Genomic DNA, 24,774 nt, shown 5'->3' on the forward strand with positions numbered 1-24,774 from the left:
TTTCTCTCTGCTTTATTTCCTGGGTGGAAAGGGACCAAAGAATGAGAAAGTACCATTCTCAATGCCACACTTATTCTATGCCTCCTTACCAATCGTTGCAAATAACTCAACGTTTAAATACAAGTAATACTTCTCTCTCTCTGCAAGTGCACAGGCATACACATAAACATATGGAAATACCTATAACCAAATTTTATTAAGTTTGAAGGAACATCAAAATTTCTAACACTAAACTCAATCCCATTAAATTGAAAGCAATTACTGCTTCCAATTGAATAAGAATGGATTAAATTAGATTTCTGAATCAATATAATTTGTAGTGTCCGTGTCAGGAAAAGTGATAGTATGAGGATCTTATCCAAGACATGTCAAGACTCTGCAGACTGGACTTCACAGCCACCTAAACAGAATTCTACTGAAAAACTCAGCTTCCCACACACAGACACGCACGCACTCACCACCTTTACTCAACCTTTAGAATATACTTTAACTTTTTATTCCTCTATAAAGAAGAATCAAGTTACTTCAGTATAGTCAAAATACTGTTTTTACTCGTTCAGTAATACACACACAAAAAAAACCTGACTTTCTATTTTGTGCCAGGTACTGAATTTAACAACAATGATAATCCAAACACACACTGAACACTCTACATACACTAACATTTAATTTTTAGAAAGGATTATTGCTGTCGTCTTCATTAAATACATAAAGATACTGAAGCACAGAGACATTGTCATTTGCCCAAAGTCATATAGCTAATACATGGTAGCAGCTGGTTTTACAGTCTGGCTTAATATTAATAGCTGGCTACAGTCTGCTCTTAATCACTAGGCGACAGTGTCTCTGCGATGTCAAAGGTAAAGATGACTAAGACAGAAAGAACTCACACACCATGGGAGAGAACATGTAAAACAGATAAATTACCCTAAGATAGGGACTGAGGCACCACTCTCTCTCTGTCTCTAAGCCAGGGAAATAAGCTGAATGGCAGCAGTACAAGCAGAGTTGCAGCTTATACAAGGAGTTAGGATCTAAAATGATCAGACTAGGTGAACTAATTATCACAAAAAAAAAAAAATCCTTAAGTCACCCATATATATGATATACATGATCTGTATATATAACACTGCACAAAAATTCTTAGAAACTCATAAATTTGAGAATCACCAAGCTACAATGAAGGATGAACCAAAAGGAGAGTCTCTGCAAATGCCTGAACATTTAAATTATCTCCCGTTAAATTAACCATCATGGGAATGGGTGGGAAATTTTCAAGGGCTGTAGTTTACTCCATTCTCTTTTAAGATTAAGCCTCTTTAACCTTAATATATGTTAACAGATTTGAAGATTAATGAGCTACTCAAGTTGCATCTTATGCAAAGGTTAGTTCGTAGTAAGTGTGAAAGCAATGTAATGGTAAAGGTAACAAATGTTTGTCCTCAGATTCAAAAACTCCCACCTTACTAGGATCCTATGGGCAAGAGGACAATGACCACATTTCTAGGACAAGCATCGTCAGGGCAACAGAGCAACAAAGATGTCAAACAGTAAGCCAATGAATGAATAATGTCACATCTGGTCTCCAGCATACATACTGCAGGCTGATATCTGCACAGGATCACACTGCCTCTAAAAAGGTCAACTTGTCCAATTCTTATATAAATACTACTAAAAAGTTTAAAAAGCAATAAATCAGAAAAAAAAGTGTTAACTAATTTAATGACTTCTAATAATTTTATTGGAAGACTATTTGTAACATGAAATTCACTTTTCATACATAACTGCAGTGAGCAGGTAATGTAATACTGCCATCTATTGTCTAAAAGCTAAAAATACAACATATCTTTAATCCAAACCCACTAAAATTTAGGCCAAAAGGAGCCAACACTATTTTACATGTTTAAGTGCCAACATCTGAAAAAAGGTTTTTTCCCCAAAATCAAAGACAACAATTCAAAACATAGATTGTTAAGTGAAGCTTTCGTGGTAATTTATCATCTGTCTGTTTTCTTAAAAAAAGAGAATTAAAATTTAAACATAGGCTATTTCTAAATGAATTATCCAAAACATTTTTTTACAAAATCTCAAAGGGTAATCTGAATCATTAAGCAATTAGGCAAATGTCAAGATTCTGATAATCTATAGATCTATGTTGATTTGCCTCTCGTAAAAATTCTAAAATATTAAAAGTAGAAAATATTTTAAATTGTTCAATACCAGAAGGCCAGCAATTTTGAAAAGACTAGTCATTTTAACAGAAGTTAGCACTCCATAGCAGTTTAGTCACAAAAATTAGTACAACTTCACATGAAACGAAGTTTTATTACTACATACATGCTACAAGAAATGCAAACAAGAAGTTTAAATGACCTGAAAAGGTCAGGTCAAAAGTGGGACAGGATGAAAAATGACCTTCCAGTTCCCAAAGAAAGGCAGTTAAAGAGATGAACTTTTCCCACATCTACTAGTGATAAAATTGAGAAAAAGAGTTTAAAACTTTTATCAAAATAATTAAATTATTATGCAAGTTATTAACTATTACTGGGCATTCACTTTGGACATAATACCAGGCTAAGAAAAATTAGGACCCGGAACCAAAATATTTTAGAATTCACAGGAGTGAACTAGATTTTCTCTTTATAAGGTGAAGATTATAATCAGCCATGCAAGTTCACTCTCAAACATAAGGAAAATATTGCTTGGGATTAAAAAAAAAAAGGTTCATACTAATTAATTTGTATAGATAATATAATTTAGCACAAAATCAAAACTAGTGCCACTTAGTAGACTGCTGGTTCCAACACATGTAGTTTTGTGCTTCATATCATGACAAGAGGAGATTACTGGGCCAAGAAAACGATAAATAAAAATATTTCCATGCTTTAATTAAAGAGGAAAAAAAAAACTAGACTGTAGAGATCAGAAAAATCAGCATGCATCCTCTTTTATCTCAGTTATGAAGAGTCCCAAACACCCTGTTAAAATGTACTAAAACACTTTTTGAAATGTTACATTGCACTAAAGCATCGCAAAATTTAAACACAATTTTTAGCGTATAAAATTTAAATTTTAAGAACTTGAATAGAGAATCCTATTATTATAATTTTATATTATATTATATTATATTATATTATAATTTTATATTATAAAACCCTCAGGTTTTATAACATAAAGCATAATAAAATTCCTTACGTAATGAAAAGTAATCTTCCCCCATTTCTCTTGGACTCATTTTAAAAATAAAGACAACCTCCTTACAAGACCTTACAGGCAAAATGGGTAAATTTTATGGGTAAATATAACATAAATTATACTTCAATAAAGTTGGTTAAAATTAAAAGAAAAACTTTTAGGAAAAATATTGGTTACAATATGCCAACTATGCATTATCTTTACTACAACACTTTCCTTAAGAAAAAGTACATATTCAGCTCCATTTTCCTTCCAAATGATGGAGCCTTTCATCAATACACACACATGCTAATTAATTCTCTTACACTGACTTTCATTTCAGTCTTTGATTTATGTTTAGGAAATCAAGTCTGTTCTATGCAATTTCCACTTTAAAAATCATATTTTAACCCCCTTCAACTGCTGCTCATCTTCCACGACTTCAACCAATGCATCTTTTACTTTGTCACCATTCCCAATCTAGTTTCCTCAACAGAAGGGAAACGTGGTGTGAAGAGCAAATCACCTTTACTCAATTCCTTCTGAGACGAAAAAAGGATTTTTCCTGGTTCAGGCTAGCCATTCCAGAACTCCAATTATAGCATTCCAAAATTTCATCCACCTATAACACAAGGTCTGGTCAAAAAGAGGCTGTCTAGTTCACACATTTACTGTTTCACTCCCACTTATTTATTATACATACTGCAATGCAATGTGCCTAGAGGTCTCATCTTACATTTAGATATCACCAAATTACGCTCTCTCACCAAATCCTAACATTATGAGTTGTTTTGTTTTTGTCGTCTGGGGAGATAAAAGGTAAGGAAGCTACCAAACCTCTTTAAGACTTCTAACCTTGAAAGTTGAGCTCCTCAGAGAGACTTGATAGAAAGAACACAGCTCGGTGACCCAGCAACAACCGTCATCTCTGCCACAACTTTTATCTGCCTCACTTTTATTTTGTTAGAAGTCACACCCTGAAAAAATGTCTACTTCTACTACCCCTGTGCTGTCACAGCTTCATATTAAGCTTGTAATAAAATTCTCAACTTTCTAGATGAAATAATAGTGGCAAAAATAACTAGAAAAATATTAAGACTAAAGAATAATATTCTTACTAGTTCATGCAAATAACCTATTATAAGAATATTTCCACAGTAACCAGGGAGGGAAGGTGAAAGCGAATTATTGGCAAGTTAACGAAGTACTTTTAAATAATTATCTTAAGCCTATAGTTTCCCAGCACACAGGATACATATAAAAAGTAAAAGCTTATAAAATCAGTCTGAAATGCCCCCATCAGGAGAAAATTTTACAGATCAACAGATATAGTTCCTATTTAATGTATGAAAGGCTTTGTTTCTCTTTACACAACCCTTTTTATGTTTAACTTCTGAGTTTCAGAATAATGCTAAGACTGAACTATTTCTATAAGCAGATGGTCATCCGTTGCATTACAGACACTCTGCAAATGATCAGACTAGAATTTATTTTCACTATAATTTCCAGATGGACTTCAGAACCTTCAGATAAAAGGCATCATCTTTGGCTACAGAATAAAGAATTTCTGCAAGGAAACTCTGGGTTACATTTAGAAAAATGTTCTATTCAGCACATAACTAAAGACCTCATTGTAAATACTCTTTACTAATACATATAATTTAAGTCAGAAACTTAAATGTCAGGATATCTTTAAAATCCTAGGTTTAAATCTTTCTTCTATCTTTATCTTCAGGTACAAGTTATATAAAATTAGCAATAGCAATGAACATATTTTATAAACTGGTAAGACACTATACACGTAAATAATTGTGGTGACGGTAAAGGAGCAAGAAGGCTAGATTAAAGAGGTATATGTGGAGGCAAGTTAAGAGCCCTAAACTAAGATAGTTGATGATTCTTTCACTGAATTCCAGTAGAGGTTCAAGAAGAATACAAAAATCAAGATGTTATCTTTATGTTCCACTGGGAGATGACTTTACATTTATGATTAAAGAGGTGGGAATGGACCAGGCAGCTCTCAGCTGACACTGCTGTCTATAACTAAAGAAACAGCTTACTCTCAACTCCTAATTGGTGCTTAAACTAATAAACTGAGCGTGTTCCTGTGGTATGGATTCCAGGGGTACATATCTCCCTCTCTTTTCCCTCCAAAAAAAAGAAAGGCTTCTAATAGAGATCACATACAAAAGACTCCTAAAACAGAAGAAATTTCAAAGTGATGGGCAGCAACAAAAACTCCTCCCCTAATAAAAGCCAATAAAATAAATTTCCATACTGAACTGCCTTTAACATATCAACTTTGAGAGACTACACAGCATAATGCAAAGAGCAGAGGCTGTGGTGACAGACAGACAGATATGTCTCAATGTCAGCTCTAGCACATATTAGTTGGGTGAAGCTGTGTAGGTCGTGTCTTCCTTCTCCCAGTCTCAATCTCCTCGTCTTAAAATATGCTGTAATCTCCTGCCAAAGTTATTTCATTTGATCCTTGCAACAACTTATGTGAAATGCCTAACACACAGTAGGCTTTTAACCAATTCAGTTCCTTTCCCTCAAATTGTGTACAAAAGTCCAGAACTAGCTGGCACAAAATACTGAGTCACCTAAAAGAAGCATAAATATACCATACATTTTTAATTTCGTTGTATTTTGAAGAAGTTAGAGGTCTACGGCTTTTTCAGCTTCCCACAGAATTAGTCTACTCCTCATCTTAATATCTTTTATTATGTAGGTTAACTCAAGATATTAATATGAAATGTCATGGTCACCAGTTCTGAAAGAAAACAGATAAGAAAACAGGCAAAGTTGTTTTTTTCCAAGAAAATTTATGAGCACTCATACTTTACTTATGTACAAGTGTGATTTCCAAAGATCCAAGTCGAAACACAAATGTGTAGCTTTAAGGTCCTTAAAATTATACTGACCACAAGTGTGGTCCTTGAAGGTATTCCTTACGCAAATATTTCCATATATCAATCTAATATATCCCATTGACCTCAGTCTTAAAATTTAAAGCTACTTCAAATTAAATGGCCAGGTCCAGGAAATATGCTTACAGTTTAGTCATTCAATTATAAAACCATCTTCTAAACCAAATAAATTAGTATTTATTTGTTTCTACAAAGAGATACTAATTTTCTTAATCAAACATAAGATGACTGGACATTATCACAAAGCATTTCTAAAATATAAATTATAAAAGCTCTTAATAAAGCAGGTCCTACTTCCCTTGTATTAATTATAAAAGAATGTAAGAGCTTGACAATTTACTAAAATAACTTCTAAGATTTAACATACAATATAAAAGCTTTTCCTTTGCCAAAAAAACAATAAACTTCTTATCTACTGGAATCCATGTCTAGTTCATTTCCTGTCTTCACACCTCCCAGCACTATACCCTGTAACACATATCACATTCAGAGAACATGTGCTGAATGAATAAACTATATAGAAATACACAAAAAAACTATCAAGAACTGTAACAGCCCAGCAATTTTTAAACGATTTCTCTGAAAATGTGGGCACTCAAGCTAAACACTCTGTCTTAGCTAAATATTGCATGTCTATAACTCACATTATCATCATGTGTTTATAAACTAGATTATGAACTAGAACCTCAACTCATGGCCTTGTGATGGTCTTTTTACCACTAACCAAAAAGCACATACTACATTCATTCACAGAAAGCACAACCACAAGCTAAACTTCTCACTCTCCAACATCTCTCTCACTCTCCACCACCTCTCTAACATACCTCTAAAATCTCTCTACCTAAATGGGGGCTGTCCTTAAAGCAGTCACCGTGGAAGACCAGACCTTTATCCCAACATTGGTCTAGGCGATGGTTATGAATTCTTTAATGAAATTGTATAAGAGTTGTGAGGTTCTGAAGAGATCTAAAAAGTATAAGAATCACTGCTATAAACATTTTTTGGAGCCCATTTGGAACAGTTTTCAGAATCAATTAAGATAAACAAAAATGCCTTATTTTTAACTAAAACAGCATTGTTCAACATCACATCATAGCATCAGATTTGGCCTCAAATGACCTGTGACCATTCCAACACTAAATACACTCTCAAGATATGAAGATCTGTCACCAATGAAGACACTGAAAATAATTTACCAACATCTCCAAACAAATAATCCAAAAATAATAACCAAAGGCAGCTCTTATTAGAAAAAAAGTTTAGTCTACAAAATTTGCTTATTTGAAGAAGAACACACTCACGGAATATATGCATTCAAATCACATTTCTTTAAAAAGGCATGGTACCTACAGGGTCAGTATAATTGCTTTCCATGATACTAATTTAATTGTATCATGTATCCAGGATACAATGACACATGTATACAATGTATCCAGGATACAATTAATTGCTCTGAGTTTTACTAATGACATAATTTCTCCTCAGTAGGTTTCATTCTTTGAGATGAGAAACAAGCAGGCACTAGTTTATGTTAGGAACCACTGTTTTCCTTAAAATAAAAAGGGTTTGAAAGAGGCAGTGAACAAGAGCTAACTGCTCTGAGTGAGCCTCCATGAGGTTTTCCTATGGAATAATTATATTCCTGGATTTACAAAGTTAAAAGCAGCAATTTCAAGTATATACTCACATAATCTCTCTTTCTCCCAAACAGTAAAAATATCTACTATTGGCAATTGAGAGCTAATTTTTAATTTCTCTGTATATCGTTTTCAATAATCTCTGTGTACTATAATCTATATTTTATACTTATTCTATACCAATTAAGTGAAAGTATTTTAGGTCTACACTTCATTAATAAAACATTATAAATTATTAAGCAATAATAATTTTTATAAACTCCCACTATGCCACAATAAGGAAAGAGACTACTGGCATAGGTAATCCAGAAATTATTGATATCATATATATAATCTAAATACAAAATCTGTAGATATTTTCTTAAATATTTTACAGAAGCTAATAGTGTTCATATTTCCTGAGCCTAGAGCACCTAGACAAGTGTGTAACGTAGTCCTACAGTATGCCGCATGCAAGCCAGACTAGAATTAAAAATTGACTATGAATTTCTAAAGTGGGGACAATCAACAGTATATAAGATTAATATAAATATATAGAAATAATGCAAGTATATGAAAGTAATACACTATATTAATAAGAAAAATAAATTTCACATTCAAGTGATTACTTCCTTAACACTCCCTTTTCACTATTCCCAAATAAGAAGCCAAAATTAGGTGTACACAACAAAGCTTAATATTCTTGTGTAAACACATCAGGACTGTAATTTTACATACAAGAGTACTGTTATAAGACCAAACACAAACTGCTAATGGACTAAAATTTAAATTAAAATGTGTTAGATATTTAATATTACCAAGGACAACTCAAGCTCTGATTTTTTTTAATGTTTTAGGAAACTATCTTAAAGGTTATTTTCTTAATACTCAAACTGCACCATCAGAATGTGTTAAGGCAAGCCCAAGCTAAATTATACTAAAAATTACTAATGAACACAGAGAAGTAATTCTAAAAGCATATTTTCAGTACTTTGACCTAAAGAACAAAAGTATTAAGATTGATTTTGCTGTCTAAAGAATAAGCATCAAAAACACAGAGTTAATAACATGCTCATTTAGCTGCTGAAGGAAACAATGCTATGAAAGGAATAATTTTCAAATCCCTCCCAATCCTAGCATGCTATCTTGAAGCTAGGACTTGTCAATGACACATGCAAAGGCAACTGTGAGGTACAGAACAGGGGTAAAGAGCAGCATTTTAGAGTGACAGAGACTTCACTGCCTGTATGATTTAAAGTAAGACACAACCTCTCCATCCTCACTTATGAGGCAGGGATGCCAATATTTCCTCCTATCACGAGAACTAAGCAATATAACACATATAAAGTACTGGGCCAGTGCCTGTCACAAAGCATTCAAAGTATGGTCCCATTTAATATACATACAGACAGACACAGTAATAGATATAGACATGTGTATGTGCCAGTTAGTATATATACATATTTTCCAGCTCAGTCCACTGAGAGGACCTACAAGCATTGACACTTCACAGTGGCAATGAGCACACCTAGTGCCCAGATCTCTGGTCTAGTTCTAAACACCACTCTCCTAATGAAAGGGATCAAGACTCCTCAGAAAAGTGGTTGCTTCCAAGGCCAGGGAAGGGAAAATATGAGACTAGAACATCTTGTGGCACCAGAAAATAAGAAAGTCTCAAAAAAGAATGGGGGCACATTGAGAAGACACAGGAGCCAGCCTGAACCAGGTCCTATGACCAAAGCTGGAACAATATAAGCAGCAAAATAAATAATGATAGTATTGGACTAGAACCCACAGAATAAAATAAATATCCATGAGTCCATACTGACATAAATAAGTAAAATGGGGGAGAAAGGATAGCTCTTCCTCACAGAAGAACTCCAAGTTATAAATGTGGAAGAAAAGAAAACAGAAAATCATCATTAAGTAAACAGTACAGTAATAACTGTTGCAAACAAGATCCACTGACGGATACTAAAACTATCAGACACTAAAATTAATAGGCAAAATGTTGAGCAGAAACAGTATTTATTACTTACAATGAGAAAAACAGTAACTTCACTGTGGAGAAATGAGGCAGACAAGGGTTATTACATTAGTAATAAGATACACTGACATCATGAACCCCTTGAATGATGCACTGAAAAAGATACAATATCACTTCTGTGCTCTTCTTGCCCAAGGTGCATACATAACCTTATTCTAATCATGAGAAAACATTAGACAAACCCAAGCTGAGGGACATTCCACAAAATAATCGGTTTTCTTCACAAGTGTCAAGGTCATAAAAGACAAAAAAAAAAAATGGAGAAACTAGCACAGAATGGAGGAGACTAAGGACACATTACAAATTAAAAGTAAGGTGAGACCCTAGATTGGATCCTGAACAGGAAAAGGACGTAAATGGGAAATCTGGCAAAATTCAAATAAGATCTGTAGTTTAGACAACAGTATTGTGCTAATATTGATTTCTTAGTTTATTAGTTATACTCTAGTTACGTAAGCTGTCAATATTAGGGGAAGCTAGGTGAAAGGCATATGCGAACTCTGGTAATTTTAATACTTTCTTGTAAGTCTAAACTTATGTTAAAATAAAATTGTTTAAAGTTTTTTTAAAATATGATACCCATAGTTATCTAGACCATGTATAATAGCTATCATTTTATTCTGCCTTAAAATCATTAAGTTATGCTAAAATATCCTTTAACTGCTAAAGCTAGAATACATATCTCTAAAAAATTTAGCTTGGAAAAATTTAATCAATATAATACATTACAGATCTCATTACCTGTAATTTTATATCCATAAGCAGCTAGTTGTCCAGCCATATATTCTCCATCTGAATTATTATGAGAACAACCCCATGTTCGTATCCAAATTTTCTGTATGCCAGGAATAGTACTATTAAACAATCAATAAAAAAAAAAAAGTAAGTCTCATTAAGGGATTTTTAAAATAAAAAGCACTAGATGATCTCTGGGCATATCAAGCAAAAGCAGACTCAACTGCAATCCATTTGCAGCTATTCGTTAAACGCATCAACTTAATCCATAACCTGTTGTTACACCAAAAGTCTAATACCAAGATAAAATAATCACAGAATTCTAAGAAGCTGACTCTCTACATAAAAAGCATCTCTCTTTTCTCTGAACTGCATTTTAACTTCAACACTATTAACAAAATACCACTAAGTTTAACACTTAGAAAGATACAAACAAACAACAGCAAAGAAAATAGTTTTAGCAGCAACAGCAAATAAAGGAAAATTAAGTACATCCAAATGCTCACAGACTCCTATACACTAGTTACAATCTTTATTTTATAACTTACAGATATAAACAACTGAATCAAAAGGAAAAAGTGTCACCCTATGGCATAACTACAAGTACTTCACATATAAAAACAGGGATCTAAAAACATAATAATTTTAGGAAGGAAAAAAATGACTTCCAACTTCCATTGCCCTAACAGTTTATAATTACACAGAAATTACCTTAAGGACATGTTCAGGACAAATTTGATAAACTTCAGACATTAAAATATAAGGAAATTTTAAATTCATAAATTTTAAAAGCTTAATAATCCAAACAAAATAATCAAGTATATTAAAACTTTCAACTTATTAGATAAACAAACATAGGCCTATTAAAACTATCCAACTGCATAATCCTTTCTGGCTAGGTTGTATTAGAATTTCACTAAACTATAGACCTAATATAACAGTGTAAACAAGCACAATAATTTATTTGTGCCCAATGCCTTTAGCTGATCCATAAGTATTTGTAAATTTGCTAAGACAAATCAAATGCCCAAACCACCACTGTCTCATAAATCACAAATTCCAGCAAAAATTTTAATTTGGAAGTAACAGAGAAGCACATACCAACTATAAAGAGATCCTGGGAGTAGAGGATGTCTATTTTTGGGCAAAATGCTGTCCTAGGTCCTATGCCTTCAAGGAGCATATGATTTGACATCTTTTTCTTTTTCAACCAATTACTTTGCTAAATTTAAAACAATCAAGTAAAACAATAAATCTACAGGGGCCGGCCTGGTGGCACAAGCAGTTAAGTGCGCACGTTCCGCTGCGGTGGCCCGGGGTTCGCCGGTTCGTAACCCGGGCGCGCACCGACACACTGCTTGGCAAAGCCATGCTGTGGTGGCATCCCATATAAAGTAGAGGAAGATGGGCATGGATGTTAGCCCAGCGCCAGCCTTCCTCAGCAAAAAAAGGAAGATTGCCAGATGTTAGCTCAGGGCCCATCTTCCTCACAAAAAAAAATAATAAATAAATAAATAAATAAATCTACATATTTCCTTCCAAAAATTCAAAGATTTAAAAAAAGACATCATATATATCACATAGACCAGAAGTGCCAGCTTCTCCCTTGGTACAAAACTGAATATAATTTCAAAGAAAAAAGCTTACCTATCACTTGGTGGACTATCTTCCTCTTCCAAATACTTGTGAGTATTTCGCTTTCGCACCTTTGGAACAACGTGCTTTCTTGCAAAATGCCTATCTTGTGGCTTTGAATCTTCCTGCGACACAATATCTTCTATGTCATCCAGCAGTGTATCACAGGATGCAGAAGGCATCTTCTCTGTCACATAAAAAAGTTATAAATGATACAAGCTTGAGTCCCTCAAAAAATCTGTTTAACCTAGTATCACCTATAAAATATTCTTGCCAAACTTGAATCTAATAAAGCCTTTAGATTTAACTTCAAATTTACAGAAAATGCAGCAGATAAAGAAACACAAGGAAACAATCAGACAAATTCTAATGATAGTGGGACACTCCAAGGTTTAACTGGAACTATTTCTTCAACAAATCAATATCACGGAGAAAAAACAGGAGAGGAACTGTTCGAGATTAAAGGAGACTTAAAAGCATGACAACTAAATACAATTCATGTTCTTGATGAGATCTTATTTTGTCCAATCAGCTGTAAGACATTTTGGGAACAACTGGGGAAATCAGAATATGAACTGCATATTAGATAATACCAGGATATTACTACAAATCATTAGAATATTGATATAAAGTATTGTCCTTATGTTTAAAAATCTTATTTTTAGAGATATATACTGAATATTTGGAGGTGAAATGTCATTATGTCTATAATTTACTTCAAAACAATAAAAAAGGGCTGGCCCCGTGGCTTAGCGGTTAAGTGGACGCGCTCTGCTGCTGGCGGCCCAGGTTCGGATCCTGGGCGCGCACCGACGCACCGCTTCTCCGGCCATGCTGAGGCCGCATCCCACATACAGCAACTAGAAGGATGTGCAGCTATGACATACAACTATCCACTGGGGCTTTGGGGGGAAAAAATAAAAATAAATAAAATCTTTAAAAAAACAATAAAAAATAGATTAAGACATATGAGAAAACATTTATAACTTTTAAATCTAGGAAACAGATATGTTGGTGTTCATTATTCTGTTCTACTTTCCTGAATGATCAAAATTTTTATAATTAAGAAAATGTGGACACAGCTTCCAGGAAGATAGAATAGACATACTTTGCCCTATCCCTCCTGTTAAGTACAACTAAACCCTGGACATTATATATAAAAGAAACATAAGAAGACTCTGAAAGGTAGAGATAAGGCAGACTGGCTAAGGACCTTGCAACAACCTGACTAAGTCTTCAGAGAATTATGCTGAGTGAATAGAGCCAACCCCAAAAGGTTACATACTGTATTACTACATTTCTGTAACATATTTGAGATTGAAATAAGAATTATAGAAATGGAGAACATAGTGGTTGTCAGGGATTAAGGAGAGGACAGGATGGGAGGAAAGTGACTACAAAAAGGCAACGTGAGAGATCCTTGTGGTGATGGAAATGTTCTATATCCTGACCATATCAACGTCAACATCCTGGTTGTGATACTGTATTACAGTTTTGCAAGATGTTATCATTGGTGGAAGCTGGGCAAAGTGTACAGCATCTATAAAAACTATCTAGAAAGAAAAAGAAAATGTACTTGAGTACATGTACAAATAGTCTACTACTAATACTATGTCCAGACATGAAGCAAGTGCTTCACAGGGGCATCTCATTAACCATTCACAACTCTATGAGGTAGGTGGTGTTAATATCCTCACTTTAAAGCAATCTGAAACACAGAGAAGCTAACTTACCCAAAGAAGCACAAAAAAGATTCCATGTGAGATAAGCACAAGCCCATATGCTGTTCGGTACTCTACTGCCTACTTAATGTATATATACTGACTGACCACTGTTGCGCATCTGGGTCACCTAAACCAGTGTTAAGGATCTCTGAGTCTCCATTGGAGTGTTAAGACTCTCCACTGGTCTCAAGCCTTTCTGATTACTTTCCTTCTCTTCATTTGCCAGATTCCCATCTTTCCATTAACTACTTTCAACTAACAGAGTGGCTTCCAGCCAGGCTCATTTTGGGCCCTTTGCTGTTAATGTACTCTTTACAACTACGACAAATTATGCCCTGTAAATCAGACAAACCTGTGTTCAAATCTCAGCTAGCTTTACACTGTGAGTAAGAGCAAAAGATTAGAAAGAATCTAAAGGACAATCAATCAAGGACTGATTGGTGGGACTGTCAATCACAGGCCTCCTCTTTCCCTAGACACTGGAATGGGGCATTTGACCCAATCCTGTCAGAGTAACCCACCCTCCCAGCCACAGTGATTGGTTAAGGGTTGGACATGACAAGCCCAGCCAATCAGAATCATCACAAGGACTTCTATGCCAGAGGTAACAAGAGATGGCTTCTCTTTTCACTAAAGTGGCTAAGTTGGGAGGACATCAACTTGAGGACGCTGGAAGCCATCTTGCCTGTCACAGGGCTGAAGCCTACCTAAGGAATAAAACCTAATAAGAGCTGGAGAGATAAAGAGCCATACTGACATTATTTGAGCACCTGGATCTAACCAATGCCTGAAGCCAAATGCTGCCCTGCTCTGCCTAGTCATGTGAGCCAATAAATTCCCTCTGAGGCTTAAATTAGTTTGAGCTGGGTTTTCTGCTCTTGCAAACAAGAGCCCTGGGGCCAACTCACCAAACTAGGTAAGGTGAAATGAACTAGGTGACTCTTTCTCAAATTGGTTTTATTTACTTGAGGTATTAACTATCAGTGAAAAAAACGGTTTTCTGTGGTCAAATAAATTTAGGAAATCCTGCCTCCTTGCAGATTCCCAGTATGCATTAGTAGAGCAAAACTGTGAAGAACTGCAGTGAAGAAACTTAAAATTCGTTTATGTTAAGACTTTTCTCAAAATTAATTTCTCACAGATCTCCTCTTAACGAGGCTAAAGATGGTACTGAAAACAGAAGGCTTGAATGAAACAGACCCTCAGATCCCCTCCCACATCCTGCACAGACGGATGACTTCCTTCTTTTATCAGGAAATGGTTCTTTGCCCATGTACTCTGCCTACCAACCCGTTACTATGAATAACTGTCCACCCTCCCCAAGCACAATCCTTCTACTCTGACCTACTCAAGCACAGAACTCCAGCAATGCTCCCTCCTCCCCCACCATCACTAACTGTCTCTCTACTGAATCATTACTATCTGGATATAAACATACTGTTATTTCTCCCATTTAAAAAACAAAAACCTTATCTTAATCCCACTTCCTCCACTTATTATCTCCATCACATTTTTCTCCTTTAAAGGAAAACTCCTTACAAGAGCTGTCTATACTTACAGTGTCTGATTTTCCCCTCCCATTCTCTCATGACCGGGCTTTCACCTCCACCACTCCATTAAAACTGCCTGTCATGATTTCAACGAATCTCAACAATACATATAATGATCAATTCTCAGTCATCTTATCTGACCCCATCTGCAGCATCTGACACTATTGAACATTCCCTCCTTAAGCTATTTCCTTCACTGGCTTCCAGGACACCACACTTTCCAAGTTCTCCTCCTACCACATTAGCCACTCCCCAAGTCTCCTTTGCTGGTTCCTCCTCATCTCTCCAACTTCTCAATGTTGGAATGCCCCTATGGCTCTGTTACAGGACTTCTTCTCTTCTCTAGTTACAGACATACCCTAGGTGATCTCATCCAGTCCTGTGGCCTTGAAATACCAACTATATGCTTATATAACCAGCCCCAGTCCTCCCCTGAACTTCAGACTCACACGTCCAACTGCCTAGTCAACATTCCTGCTTAAGTGTCTAGTAGTTATTTCACACTTAAAAAGTCAAAAACAGAACTCTTCATCCTCTCCCCAACTTACCCCACACAAAACCACCAACACCACACCAGATCCTCCTACAATTCTCCCCATCTCACTCCCAACCTTCTACCAGCTCCAGCCAAAAATCCTTGAATCATCCCTGACTCCTCTCTTTCCTTCACCCTAAATCCAATCCACCAACAAAATCCTGTTGGCTCTATCTTCAAAATATATTCAGAATCTGACTATTTCTGACCATACCCCACTGTTATATTCTTGGTCCAAAACAACACCAACTCTTGCCTGGACTACTGCCATAGTCAGTCTCCCTGCTTCTACCATTAATTCCCGAAGGACGTTTTCAGCACAGAAGCCAGGGATCCCTTTAAAACCTAAGCTCATCTCAAGCTTCTGATCAAAACCTGCCAGTGGTATTCCATCTCAGAGTAAGAAGACAAAATCACTACAAAGTTCTGCAAGGGCATATATATAATCAGCTTCCTGTTACCTCTCTGACCCTATTTCCTACCACTCTCCCCTCTCACTGGACTTGGCCACACAGGCTTCCTTGCCAGTTTATACCCATCATCTCAGGGTCTTACTCTCAGTTCATACGCACTCATCTCAGGGTCTTATTCTTGCCTGGAATGCCTTCAAGCCCCTCAGGACTTGATTCAAATGCCACCAGTGAGGCCTTTCTAAGCAACTCCCACCTCACCACATACACACACACTTCCTATCCCCCTTCCCCGCCGTGTTTTCTTACCACAGCATTTCTTACCACTGCTTAGATGTTTTCATTATTTTGTTACTGTCTCTCTCTTTCTACTAGAATATATACTTAGTGAGGGAAAGGTTCTTGTGTGCTTTATCCCCGGTGGTACTTACAACTATGTTTAGCACACTGCTAGTTCTCAATAAATATTTTTTACTGTAGCCTACCCAGTCTAACAAGATATGGCTCCTAGCTACTCCCTCTGCCACCTCCCACTCTGTCCCAACTGTACTAACCTTTTAGATATTCTCTGAGTGTGCCAAACTAGTTTCTGACTCAGGGGCCTTCACAGTTGCTATTCCTCTGCCTGGAATATCATCCCCCAGATATTTGTATGGCTTGCTGCCTACGTATCTACTCAAATAACACCTCCTCGGAGAGGCCTTTACTAACCACCATATCTAAAATAACCACACACTAACCAAGCATCCCCACACTCTCTCACTAGCCTCTAATCCTGCTTTATGCATCATTTCTCTTCATAGCACTTACCCACCTGATGCCATACATATAACTGCATCTGTCTTTCTCATTGCAGTGTAAGCTCTATAAGGAGAAAAGGCATTATCTCTTTTTCACCACTGTATCTACAACACCTATAACAATGTCTAGCATACAGCAAGCAGGCTCACAATATTTGTTGACTGAATGAATGAATGAATAAATGAACAAAAACCTTGTTTAAGCTGAATTTGGCTAGTCTTTCTATAACATAGGAGGAAATTCTTACACTGGGTAGGAAGCTGAAGTATTCAATAGTGAATAATCACTATTATACTACAACATAATTAAGATCAGTGAGAAAGGCTAAGACCGGGTAGTGCCTTTGAAGGCTACTAAAGAACTACTAAAGGATTATAAATTGAATAACACATTAAAAGCCCTATTTTTTTTAAATTACACAATTTTTACATCCCATACACAATTGTATATGGATCCACTGAAGGAAAACAGAATGGAGGAAGAAAGATGAGAGGGGTCTGCTGCAGTAGACAGAGAGCATCATAGTTAGGGAAGTAAGGAACATAGCTAAGCCTCTCATTTTACAAAACTGAAGTTCAGAGAAGCTAAAAGATTGGTACATTAATAGAGCTAGAATTAGGACCTAGGCCTTCTCTCAACTCCAAGTTCTCTCCACTATGGCTCTGCCTCACTGGCAAAGCACAAACAACGCAAGAGGCTAATGCGACCCTAATAAATACATTCCAGAAAAAAATGGGCAAAGGAAAAACAGGCAACTCAAGAAATGCAAATAGCCAATAAGCATAGGAATCAATGTGCAACCACACTAATAGGAAGTGTTTAAACAACAAATTATCTTTCATCTACCCCAATGATAGAAAAAGACTGACAAAAACCCTATCGTTAGCTGAAAGTATGATAAAACTGCCTTCTGGAAGGCAATCTGGCAATACATATCAACCTTTAAAATATACATATCCTGTGATCCAACAATTCTATTTCTAGAAATTCACTCTAGGAAGACAAAGGAGACAACTATAATATAATGCAGAGGTTCCTAAACCTGGCTGCATGTCATAAGCACCTGAACAATCTCACTCATCTCTATTAACAAAGTTTTTACTTTCAACAAACTGGTAGAGGGAACTGTTAGCCCTCAGAAATTTTTTAAATAAATGAATAATAAGGAAATGAAAGTTTGACACTAAAAGGAAAGCAAGACAATAGTTAAATGGAACAACAGGATCATAAAAAGTTCTTTCTCAAAGGTAGAGGAAATCAAGTTTGATCAAGGGAATAAAAACAGAGTCAGTGAAAACGGAGATATTGAAAACGATGAAAAGAAAAAAGAATGCAACATCCTACAGTAGTGTTACTTTCCTAAGTGATTTATTAGGAGAGCTTTTATAATATCAAATACCCGGGTCCCATTCTGAATTAGAATCTCCAAGAGTAGAACTTAAGGACGTGAACTTAAAACCTGCCCAGGTGACTCCACTAAACATCCCTGATTGAGAACCACCGTTCTCCTACAGCAGGGGTTCTCAATCTTGAGTGCTCACTATATCTACCTGAGGAGCTTTTGAAACTTACCAATAATTGAGCCCCAGACTAGTTGAATCAATCTCTGGGAACAGAGCCTGGGCATCAACTTTGTTTTTTTAAACCTTCCAGTAATTCTCATGTGTGTAGCCACGGTTGTGAACCAAAGTCTTACACCAGTAGTTTTCACAGTGTGGTTCCCAGATCAGCACGATTAGCATCACTGGGGAACTTGTTAGAAATAAAAATTCTTGGGCCTCACTCTAGACCTACTGAATCAGATATTCTGAGTAAAGCCAAGTAACCGTTAACGAGCCTTCCAGGTGATTTTGATGTGCATTAAAGTTTAATAATCACTGTCCTAGAGTTACTCTTTCATAAAATCATCTAGATTGCCTGTCAAAAACACATTACCTGGTCAGCTGATTTTCAACAAGGGTGCCAAGAAAATTCAATGGGGGGGGAAGAACAGTCTTTTCAATAAACCGTGCTGGAATAACTCGATAGTCACACGCGATGAAAGAAGTTGGAGCCCTACCTCCCATCACATACAAAAATTAACTCAAAATGGATCATAGACCTAAATTGAAAAACTAACACTATAAAACTCATAGAAGAAAACATAGGTGTAAAACTTCACGATGTTACACCAAGCACTGGTTTCTTAGTTATAACACCAAAAGCATAAGCAACAAAAGAAAAAAGACTGGACTTCATTAAAACCAAAAATTTTTGTGCTTCAAAGGACACCATCACCGGGCGGCCCCATGGCTTAGCGGTTAAGTGGACGCACTCCGCTACTGGCGGCCCGGGTTCGGATCCTGGGCGCGCACCGACACACCGCTTGTCCGACCATGCTGAGGCCGCGTCCCACACACAGCAACTAGCAGGATGTGCAACTACGACATAGAACTATCCACTGGGGCTTTGGGGAGAAAAAGGGAAAAAAAAGGAGGAGGATTGGCAATAGATGTTAGCCCACAGCCAGTCTTCCTCAGCAAAAAGAGGAGGATTGGCATGGATGTTAGCTCAGGGCTGAGCTTCCTCACGAAAAAAAAAAAGGACACTATCAAGAAAGTGAAACGACAATTCAAACAATGGGAGAAAATATGTGCAAATCATATGTCTAATAAAAGTCTAGTATCAGAATACAATAAACAACATAACTCAACAATAAAAAGACAAACAACCCAATATAAAATATGAGCAATACACATGAACAGATCTTTTTCCAAAGAAGATATACAAGTGGCCAATAAGCACAAGAAAAGACATTAACCCTATCAGCTATCAGGGAAATACAAATCAATACCACAAGATACCACTTCACACCCACTAGGATGGCTACAATCAAAAAAATAATAACAACTTGGACAAGGATGTAGATTAAATCATCCAGAGAGAAAGAGAAAAGGGTACAGGACCAAGCCTTGAGGAATTCCATTTTAAATGCCTAACAGAAGAGAACCAGCCTATAATGGAGACCAAGAAGCAGCCACCAGAGGAAAAAATCAGTGGGTTATAGAACGCAACCAGAAGAGAGCAAGTCAAAGATGCAGACAAGGTCAGTGCTGCTGAATGTAGACGAAAAGTTAAGTAAAATGAATGACAAGGTCTCTTAGTTTTAGTGATATGGCATGATATAGAGATCATGGTGTTTCCACATAATGATGGTGGCAAAATTATCAAGAAATTAGGCTACCTTTCTGAACGTTCTAATGTGTGACATGTCACTCAAACATAAAAGCTTTAAAATAAATGAGTACCTTGATTATCTCCAATTGGTCTCAAATCCTCTTGAAAGATAAGTCTGGAAAATAAAAACTGATTAGAAGAAGCAAGCTCGCAACAAGTTCACAAAACCTCAGTAAGGACTCTTTAACTACCTAAAAGGGATTAGACTCCATAAAAGACTGCTTTACAGCAAAATTAATGATGTTAATTTGACTACTTCCAATTTCTTATTGATTAGGACAGGTGTGTTGACATCTGCCCTATTTGCCAGGACTGGGATCCAGCGTCTGGCTATAGTAATAAATACTAGGCAGCACTACAACACGTCTGTGTGATTCAACTAAGACCGACTACAAAACAGGACTAAGGCAACGAGATAGGTATCCAGATCACCTTCCACCCGAAAAACACGTGTCGCCCCGAGATTCAGAGAAAGGCTTTATGAGTAAACGAGAACGAAAAGTGAAAAAACAAGACACCTGCTCTTCTGGCCAACTTCAGTTTAAATTCTTGCGATACAACTCTGTGAAAGCTACAGAACTGCGACAGCCTTGTCCCGTCCCACAAATTCGCTAACGCAGAAAGTGGGAGAACGAATAAAGTTCGATTCGACAATAAAGAACGAGATCCCTTAATACTCCTTACAGTCCTGCAGGACCTAAGGCCAACGACCCTGTCCTCACTCCCTGCCTCCAGTTCCCCCATCCCAGCTGGCAAGTCCCCTTTTAACTGCGAACCAGCAAACGGCCCGAGAAAGATTGAAACTGGGGAAACAAGGCTCCGCCATAAAAGGAGCTCTGGCCACACTCTGCCCCACACTGATCCACCCGCTACCCCTACCCAGTAGTTGGGAAATAACAAACCAGTCCCAAGCAAGAGAATCCACACGCCACTCTCCGGAAACTGCAGAGACTTCAGATGGAGCTCGCCATGACACGTACGTCCCGCCACGTCTATTTACGCATGCTCGGCGACGGTGGCCCGGAGAGATCAAATTGCATCACTGCTCAAAGTGCGAGTGCAGGTTTAACTTAATTTAGGAATGATTACGCTTACAGTTCCTCTGGTTGCGAGAGGTAAAATACACTCCCAACACCCCGGGTTCTTAGAATTGCTTAATAGCTAACTTCTGCTGAGCTCTTACTGTGTGTCAGGCACTGTGTTAAGCACTGTACATAAACATTATTTCCCGACTTATTTAGTATTACTACTCTTATTTTACAAAAAAGGAAAACCAGGAGTGTAAGTACTTGCCCACAGGTACTCTGCTATTAGTAACCGTCCTCGTGCCGAATCCAACTTTAACCTACTCCCAAAGAACCTGCTCTTTTCATTACAGTTTACTAGCTTTCTCTCCTTTTGTGAAATGAGGTCATATTAGAGGAGAGAGTAGAAAAGGTAAAGAATAGTTGGATTAAATTTAATATAGACAGTTTAACACGGAGCGAGTTTTTTTTTAATGCTTAGAAAGCGGTTTAGCAGAGAAGGAGAACTTTTATGAAGTTTACTGATTCTGACCTGGTTGCCTTACATGTGTTATCTCGCTTTATTATTCTTTACCCCAGACACTGTATTTAACCTTGTTTTTGGGAAGAGCATCTCCACTTTAAAAAGTGAAGACAGTAGACCATGAACACGACCTTAGAAATCATGAGCTTTATGCCTGACTCTGGGTTTCATAGTGATTTGGGGCAATTGCCTTATTTTGTAAATGCCTTTCCTACTGTAATTCCTTCTCATGAAAATGCTACCCTTTGCTCATCCATATCCATAAAAAAAATCTAAACTGTGGCGTAGGCTTCACTGCAGTCCTTACCCAGCTGAATTAGAATTGTACGTATATGTCGCCCCATCTCTTTCGCTAGACCGAAAGTAGGCCCTGGGTTATCTTCTTCATGGTTGTAATCTCACTGCCTAGCACATAATCTTGCGCTTAACCTCTCAATAAACAAATGTTGAATGAATGAATGACTCCACCCCTTTTCCCCAAGATTATGTTCAATTAAAGAAATTTTATTGAGTGCACATCACATGACCTCAAGCACTGTGCTGGATGCTAGAGCTGCAAAGGAGAAAAGACAGCTCTCTACCGCTATTTCAGCTACTTCAAGGATATAGTTTCAGCAGAGAATAGCAATCACTATGGAAGATGAATGCATGGGGACCTGTGAAGCACAAAGGAAGGTTCCTGCTCTTACGTGAGGAGGTCAAGACTTCGTGCAGGGCTGAAGTAAGGAAAAAGACGAAGGTATTCCAGGCTGGGGAGACAGTGAGAGCAAATGCATGGAGGCCTGAAACTATAAATTATTGTTCATTATAAAAGCAAAAACAGTGAAGTTGGGTGATGGTAGAGAAGGCTGGAGAGGGAAAGTGCAGAGACCAGATTAAGGTGAGCCTTGTTTGCTCAAATAAAGACGTTAGATCAAATCCCAGATGTATTAGATAGCGTGAAAGTGTCTGAGCAGATTATTATCTCAGGAGGAGAGGTTTGAGGACAACGCTTCAGACATGAAGAAATAATGAAAGCCTAAATTGAGTTGATAGCTGTGAGGAATGGGAAAATGAGAAGGGAGGAAATTTTTAATCTAAATTATTTGAAAAGCCAGTGACCCTATCTCTAGGAATTTGTCTTACAGAAATGCTCACTGTTACACAAAATGACATATGTGCCAGATTCTTTGAAACATTGATCGTGATAGCAAAGACTGGAAACCCTCTCTGGCTTTTCAATGGGGATTGGTTAAATATATTTATGGTACCTATACAGTTCCTAAAAACTAACAGAGTTGCTTTTACTGCAGTATCCGAGACATTCTAAAGTGGAAAAACAAAGTTGCAACATAGTGTATACAATGCGTGGGTATAATTATTGGAATATACTTATATATATATAGTATCTCTGGTAGGATATGTAAATAACTGGTAATGGGGTTGTCTCCGGGAAAAGGAATTGAGTGGCTACAGGAAGATTTACTTTTCCCTGTATACCATTTTGTACCTTTTATTTTTGTACCATGCAAATATATTATTTATTCAAAAAATAAATGGATACATTTTATAGTTAAAATTAAAATGACATTTGATAATTTATAATTTACTGGTTTATCTGTTACATTGTAGTGTTGAATTCTGATTTTCCCTTGCGTGAATATTTAAATTTTAAATCTTTTTTATTGTGGTGTGTGTATATCCATATATATATATACATATATAGCATAAAATTTACCATTTTAACAATTTGTGTGTGTGTGTGTGTGTGTGTGTGTGTGTGTGTGTGTGAGGAAGATTAGGCATGAGCTAACATCAGTTGCCAATCCTCCTCTTTTTGCTGAGGAAGATTGGCCCTGGGCTAACATCCGTGCCCATCTTCCTCTACTTTAAATGGGACGTCGCCACAGCATGGCTTGACAAGCGGTGTGTTGGTGTGTGCCCAGGATCCGAACCTATGAACCCCCGGCCGCCAAAGCGAAGCGTGCAAACTTAACCGCTGTACCACTAGGCAGGCTCCCCATTTTAACAATTTTTAAGTGTACAGTTCAGTAGAATTGAATACATTCATATTTTTCTGCAACCATCACCATCATCAATCTCCAGAACTTTTTCATCTTCTCAAACTGAAACTCTGTACCCATTAAACAACTCCCCATTCCCTCTCCCCCCCGCCCCTGGTAACTACCATTCTACTTTCTGTTTGTATGAATTCAACTACTCTAGGTACCTCATATAAGTGGAATCATACAATATCTGTCCTTTTGTACTGGCTTATTTCACTTAGCATAATATCTTCAAGCATGTCAATGTTGTAACATGTCAGAATTTCCTTCCTTTTAAAGGCTGAATAATATTCTATTGTATGTATATACCACGTTTTATTTATCAATTTTAAATCTTTATGCTTTGTTTCTCAAATTAAATTGTAGACTTCATAAGAATAGACACTCTATCTTATTATTGTTTTTTCAGCCCACAATATAATATTAAATGCTTTATAAATGTTTGCTGGTAGACAAACCAACTGGTGTAAACAAAAACACATTAAAAATGCAAGCAGGGGCTGGCCGGGTGGCGTAGTGGTTGAGTTCACGTGCTCCACTTCTTGGCCTGGGATTCACAGGTTCAGATCCCTGGCTCAGAGATACGCACCACTTATGAAGCTATGCTGTGGCAGGCATCCCACATATAAAGTAGAGGAAGATGAGCACGGATGTTAGCCCAGGGCCAATCTTCCTCAGCGAAAAGAGGAGGATTGGCAACAGATGTTAGCTCAGAGCTAATCTTCCCCACCAAAAACAAAACAAAACAAAACAAAAATGCAAGTAAATCTATAAAGTAATAGTAAAAACTAACATTTTTTAAGAA

The 24,774-nt window shown here is 36.9% G+C and overlaps 1 protein-coding gene across 5 annotated transcripts in view; it reads right to left on the bottom strand.

The window, feature by feature from the left end:
* The window catches only part of CDKAL1 (CDK5 regulatory subunit associated protein 1 like 1), a 639,139-nt gene extending 617,769 nt beyond the window's left edge, over window positions 1-21,370 (bottom strand). For 3 of the 5 annotated variants that reach the window (XM_058555174.1, XM_058555173.1, XM_058555170.1), the window contains exons 1-4: window positions 21,279-21,370; window positions 20,448-20,491; window positions 12,153-12,327; window positions 10,512-10,624 (exon numbers count right to left, since the gene is read on the bottom strand). In XM_058555174.1, coding sequence (XP_058411157.1) covers window positions 10,512-10,624; window positions 12,153-12,322 — 283 coding nt within the window. In that variant the 5' untranslated portion in view covers window positions 12,323-12,327; window positions 20,448-20,491; window positions 21,279-21,370. Of the gene's footprint in view, window positions 1-10,511; window positions 10,625-12,152; window positions 12,328-20,447; window positions 20,506-20,894; window positions 21,228-21,278 lie in introns of those variants that run through there. The other 2 variants (XM_058555171.1, XM_058555172.1) reach the window with 2 other exon arrangements.
* Between the last annotated feature and the right edge of the window lie 3,404 nt (window positions 21,371-24,774).

The sequence above is a fragment of the Diceros bicornis genome, chromosome 14 (assembly GCF_020826845.1).
Source record: "Diceros bicornis minor isolate mBicDic1 chromosome 14, mDicBic1.mat.cur, whole genome shotgun sequence".
Classification (NCBI taxonomy): Eukaryota; Metazoa; Chordata; class Mammalia; order Perissodactyla; family Rhinocerotidae; genus Diceros; species Diceros bicornis.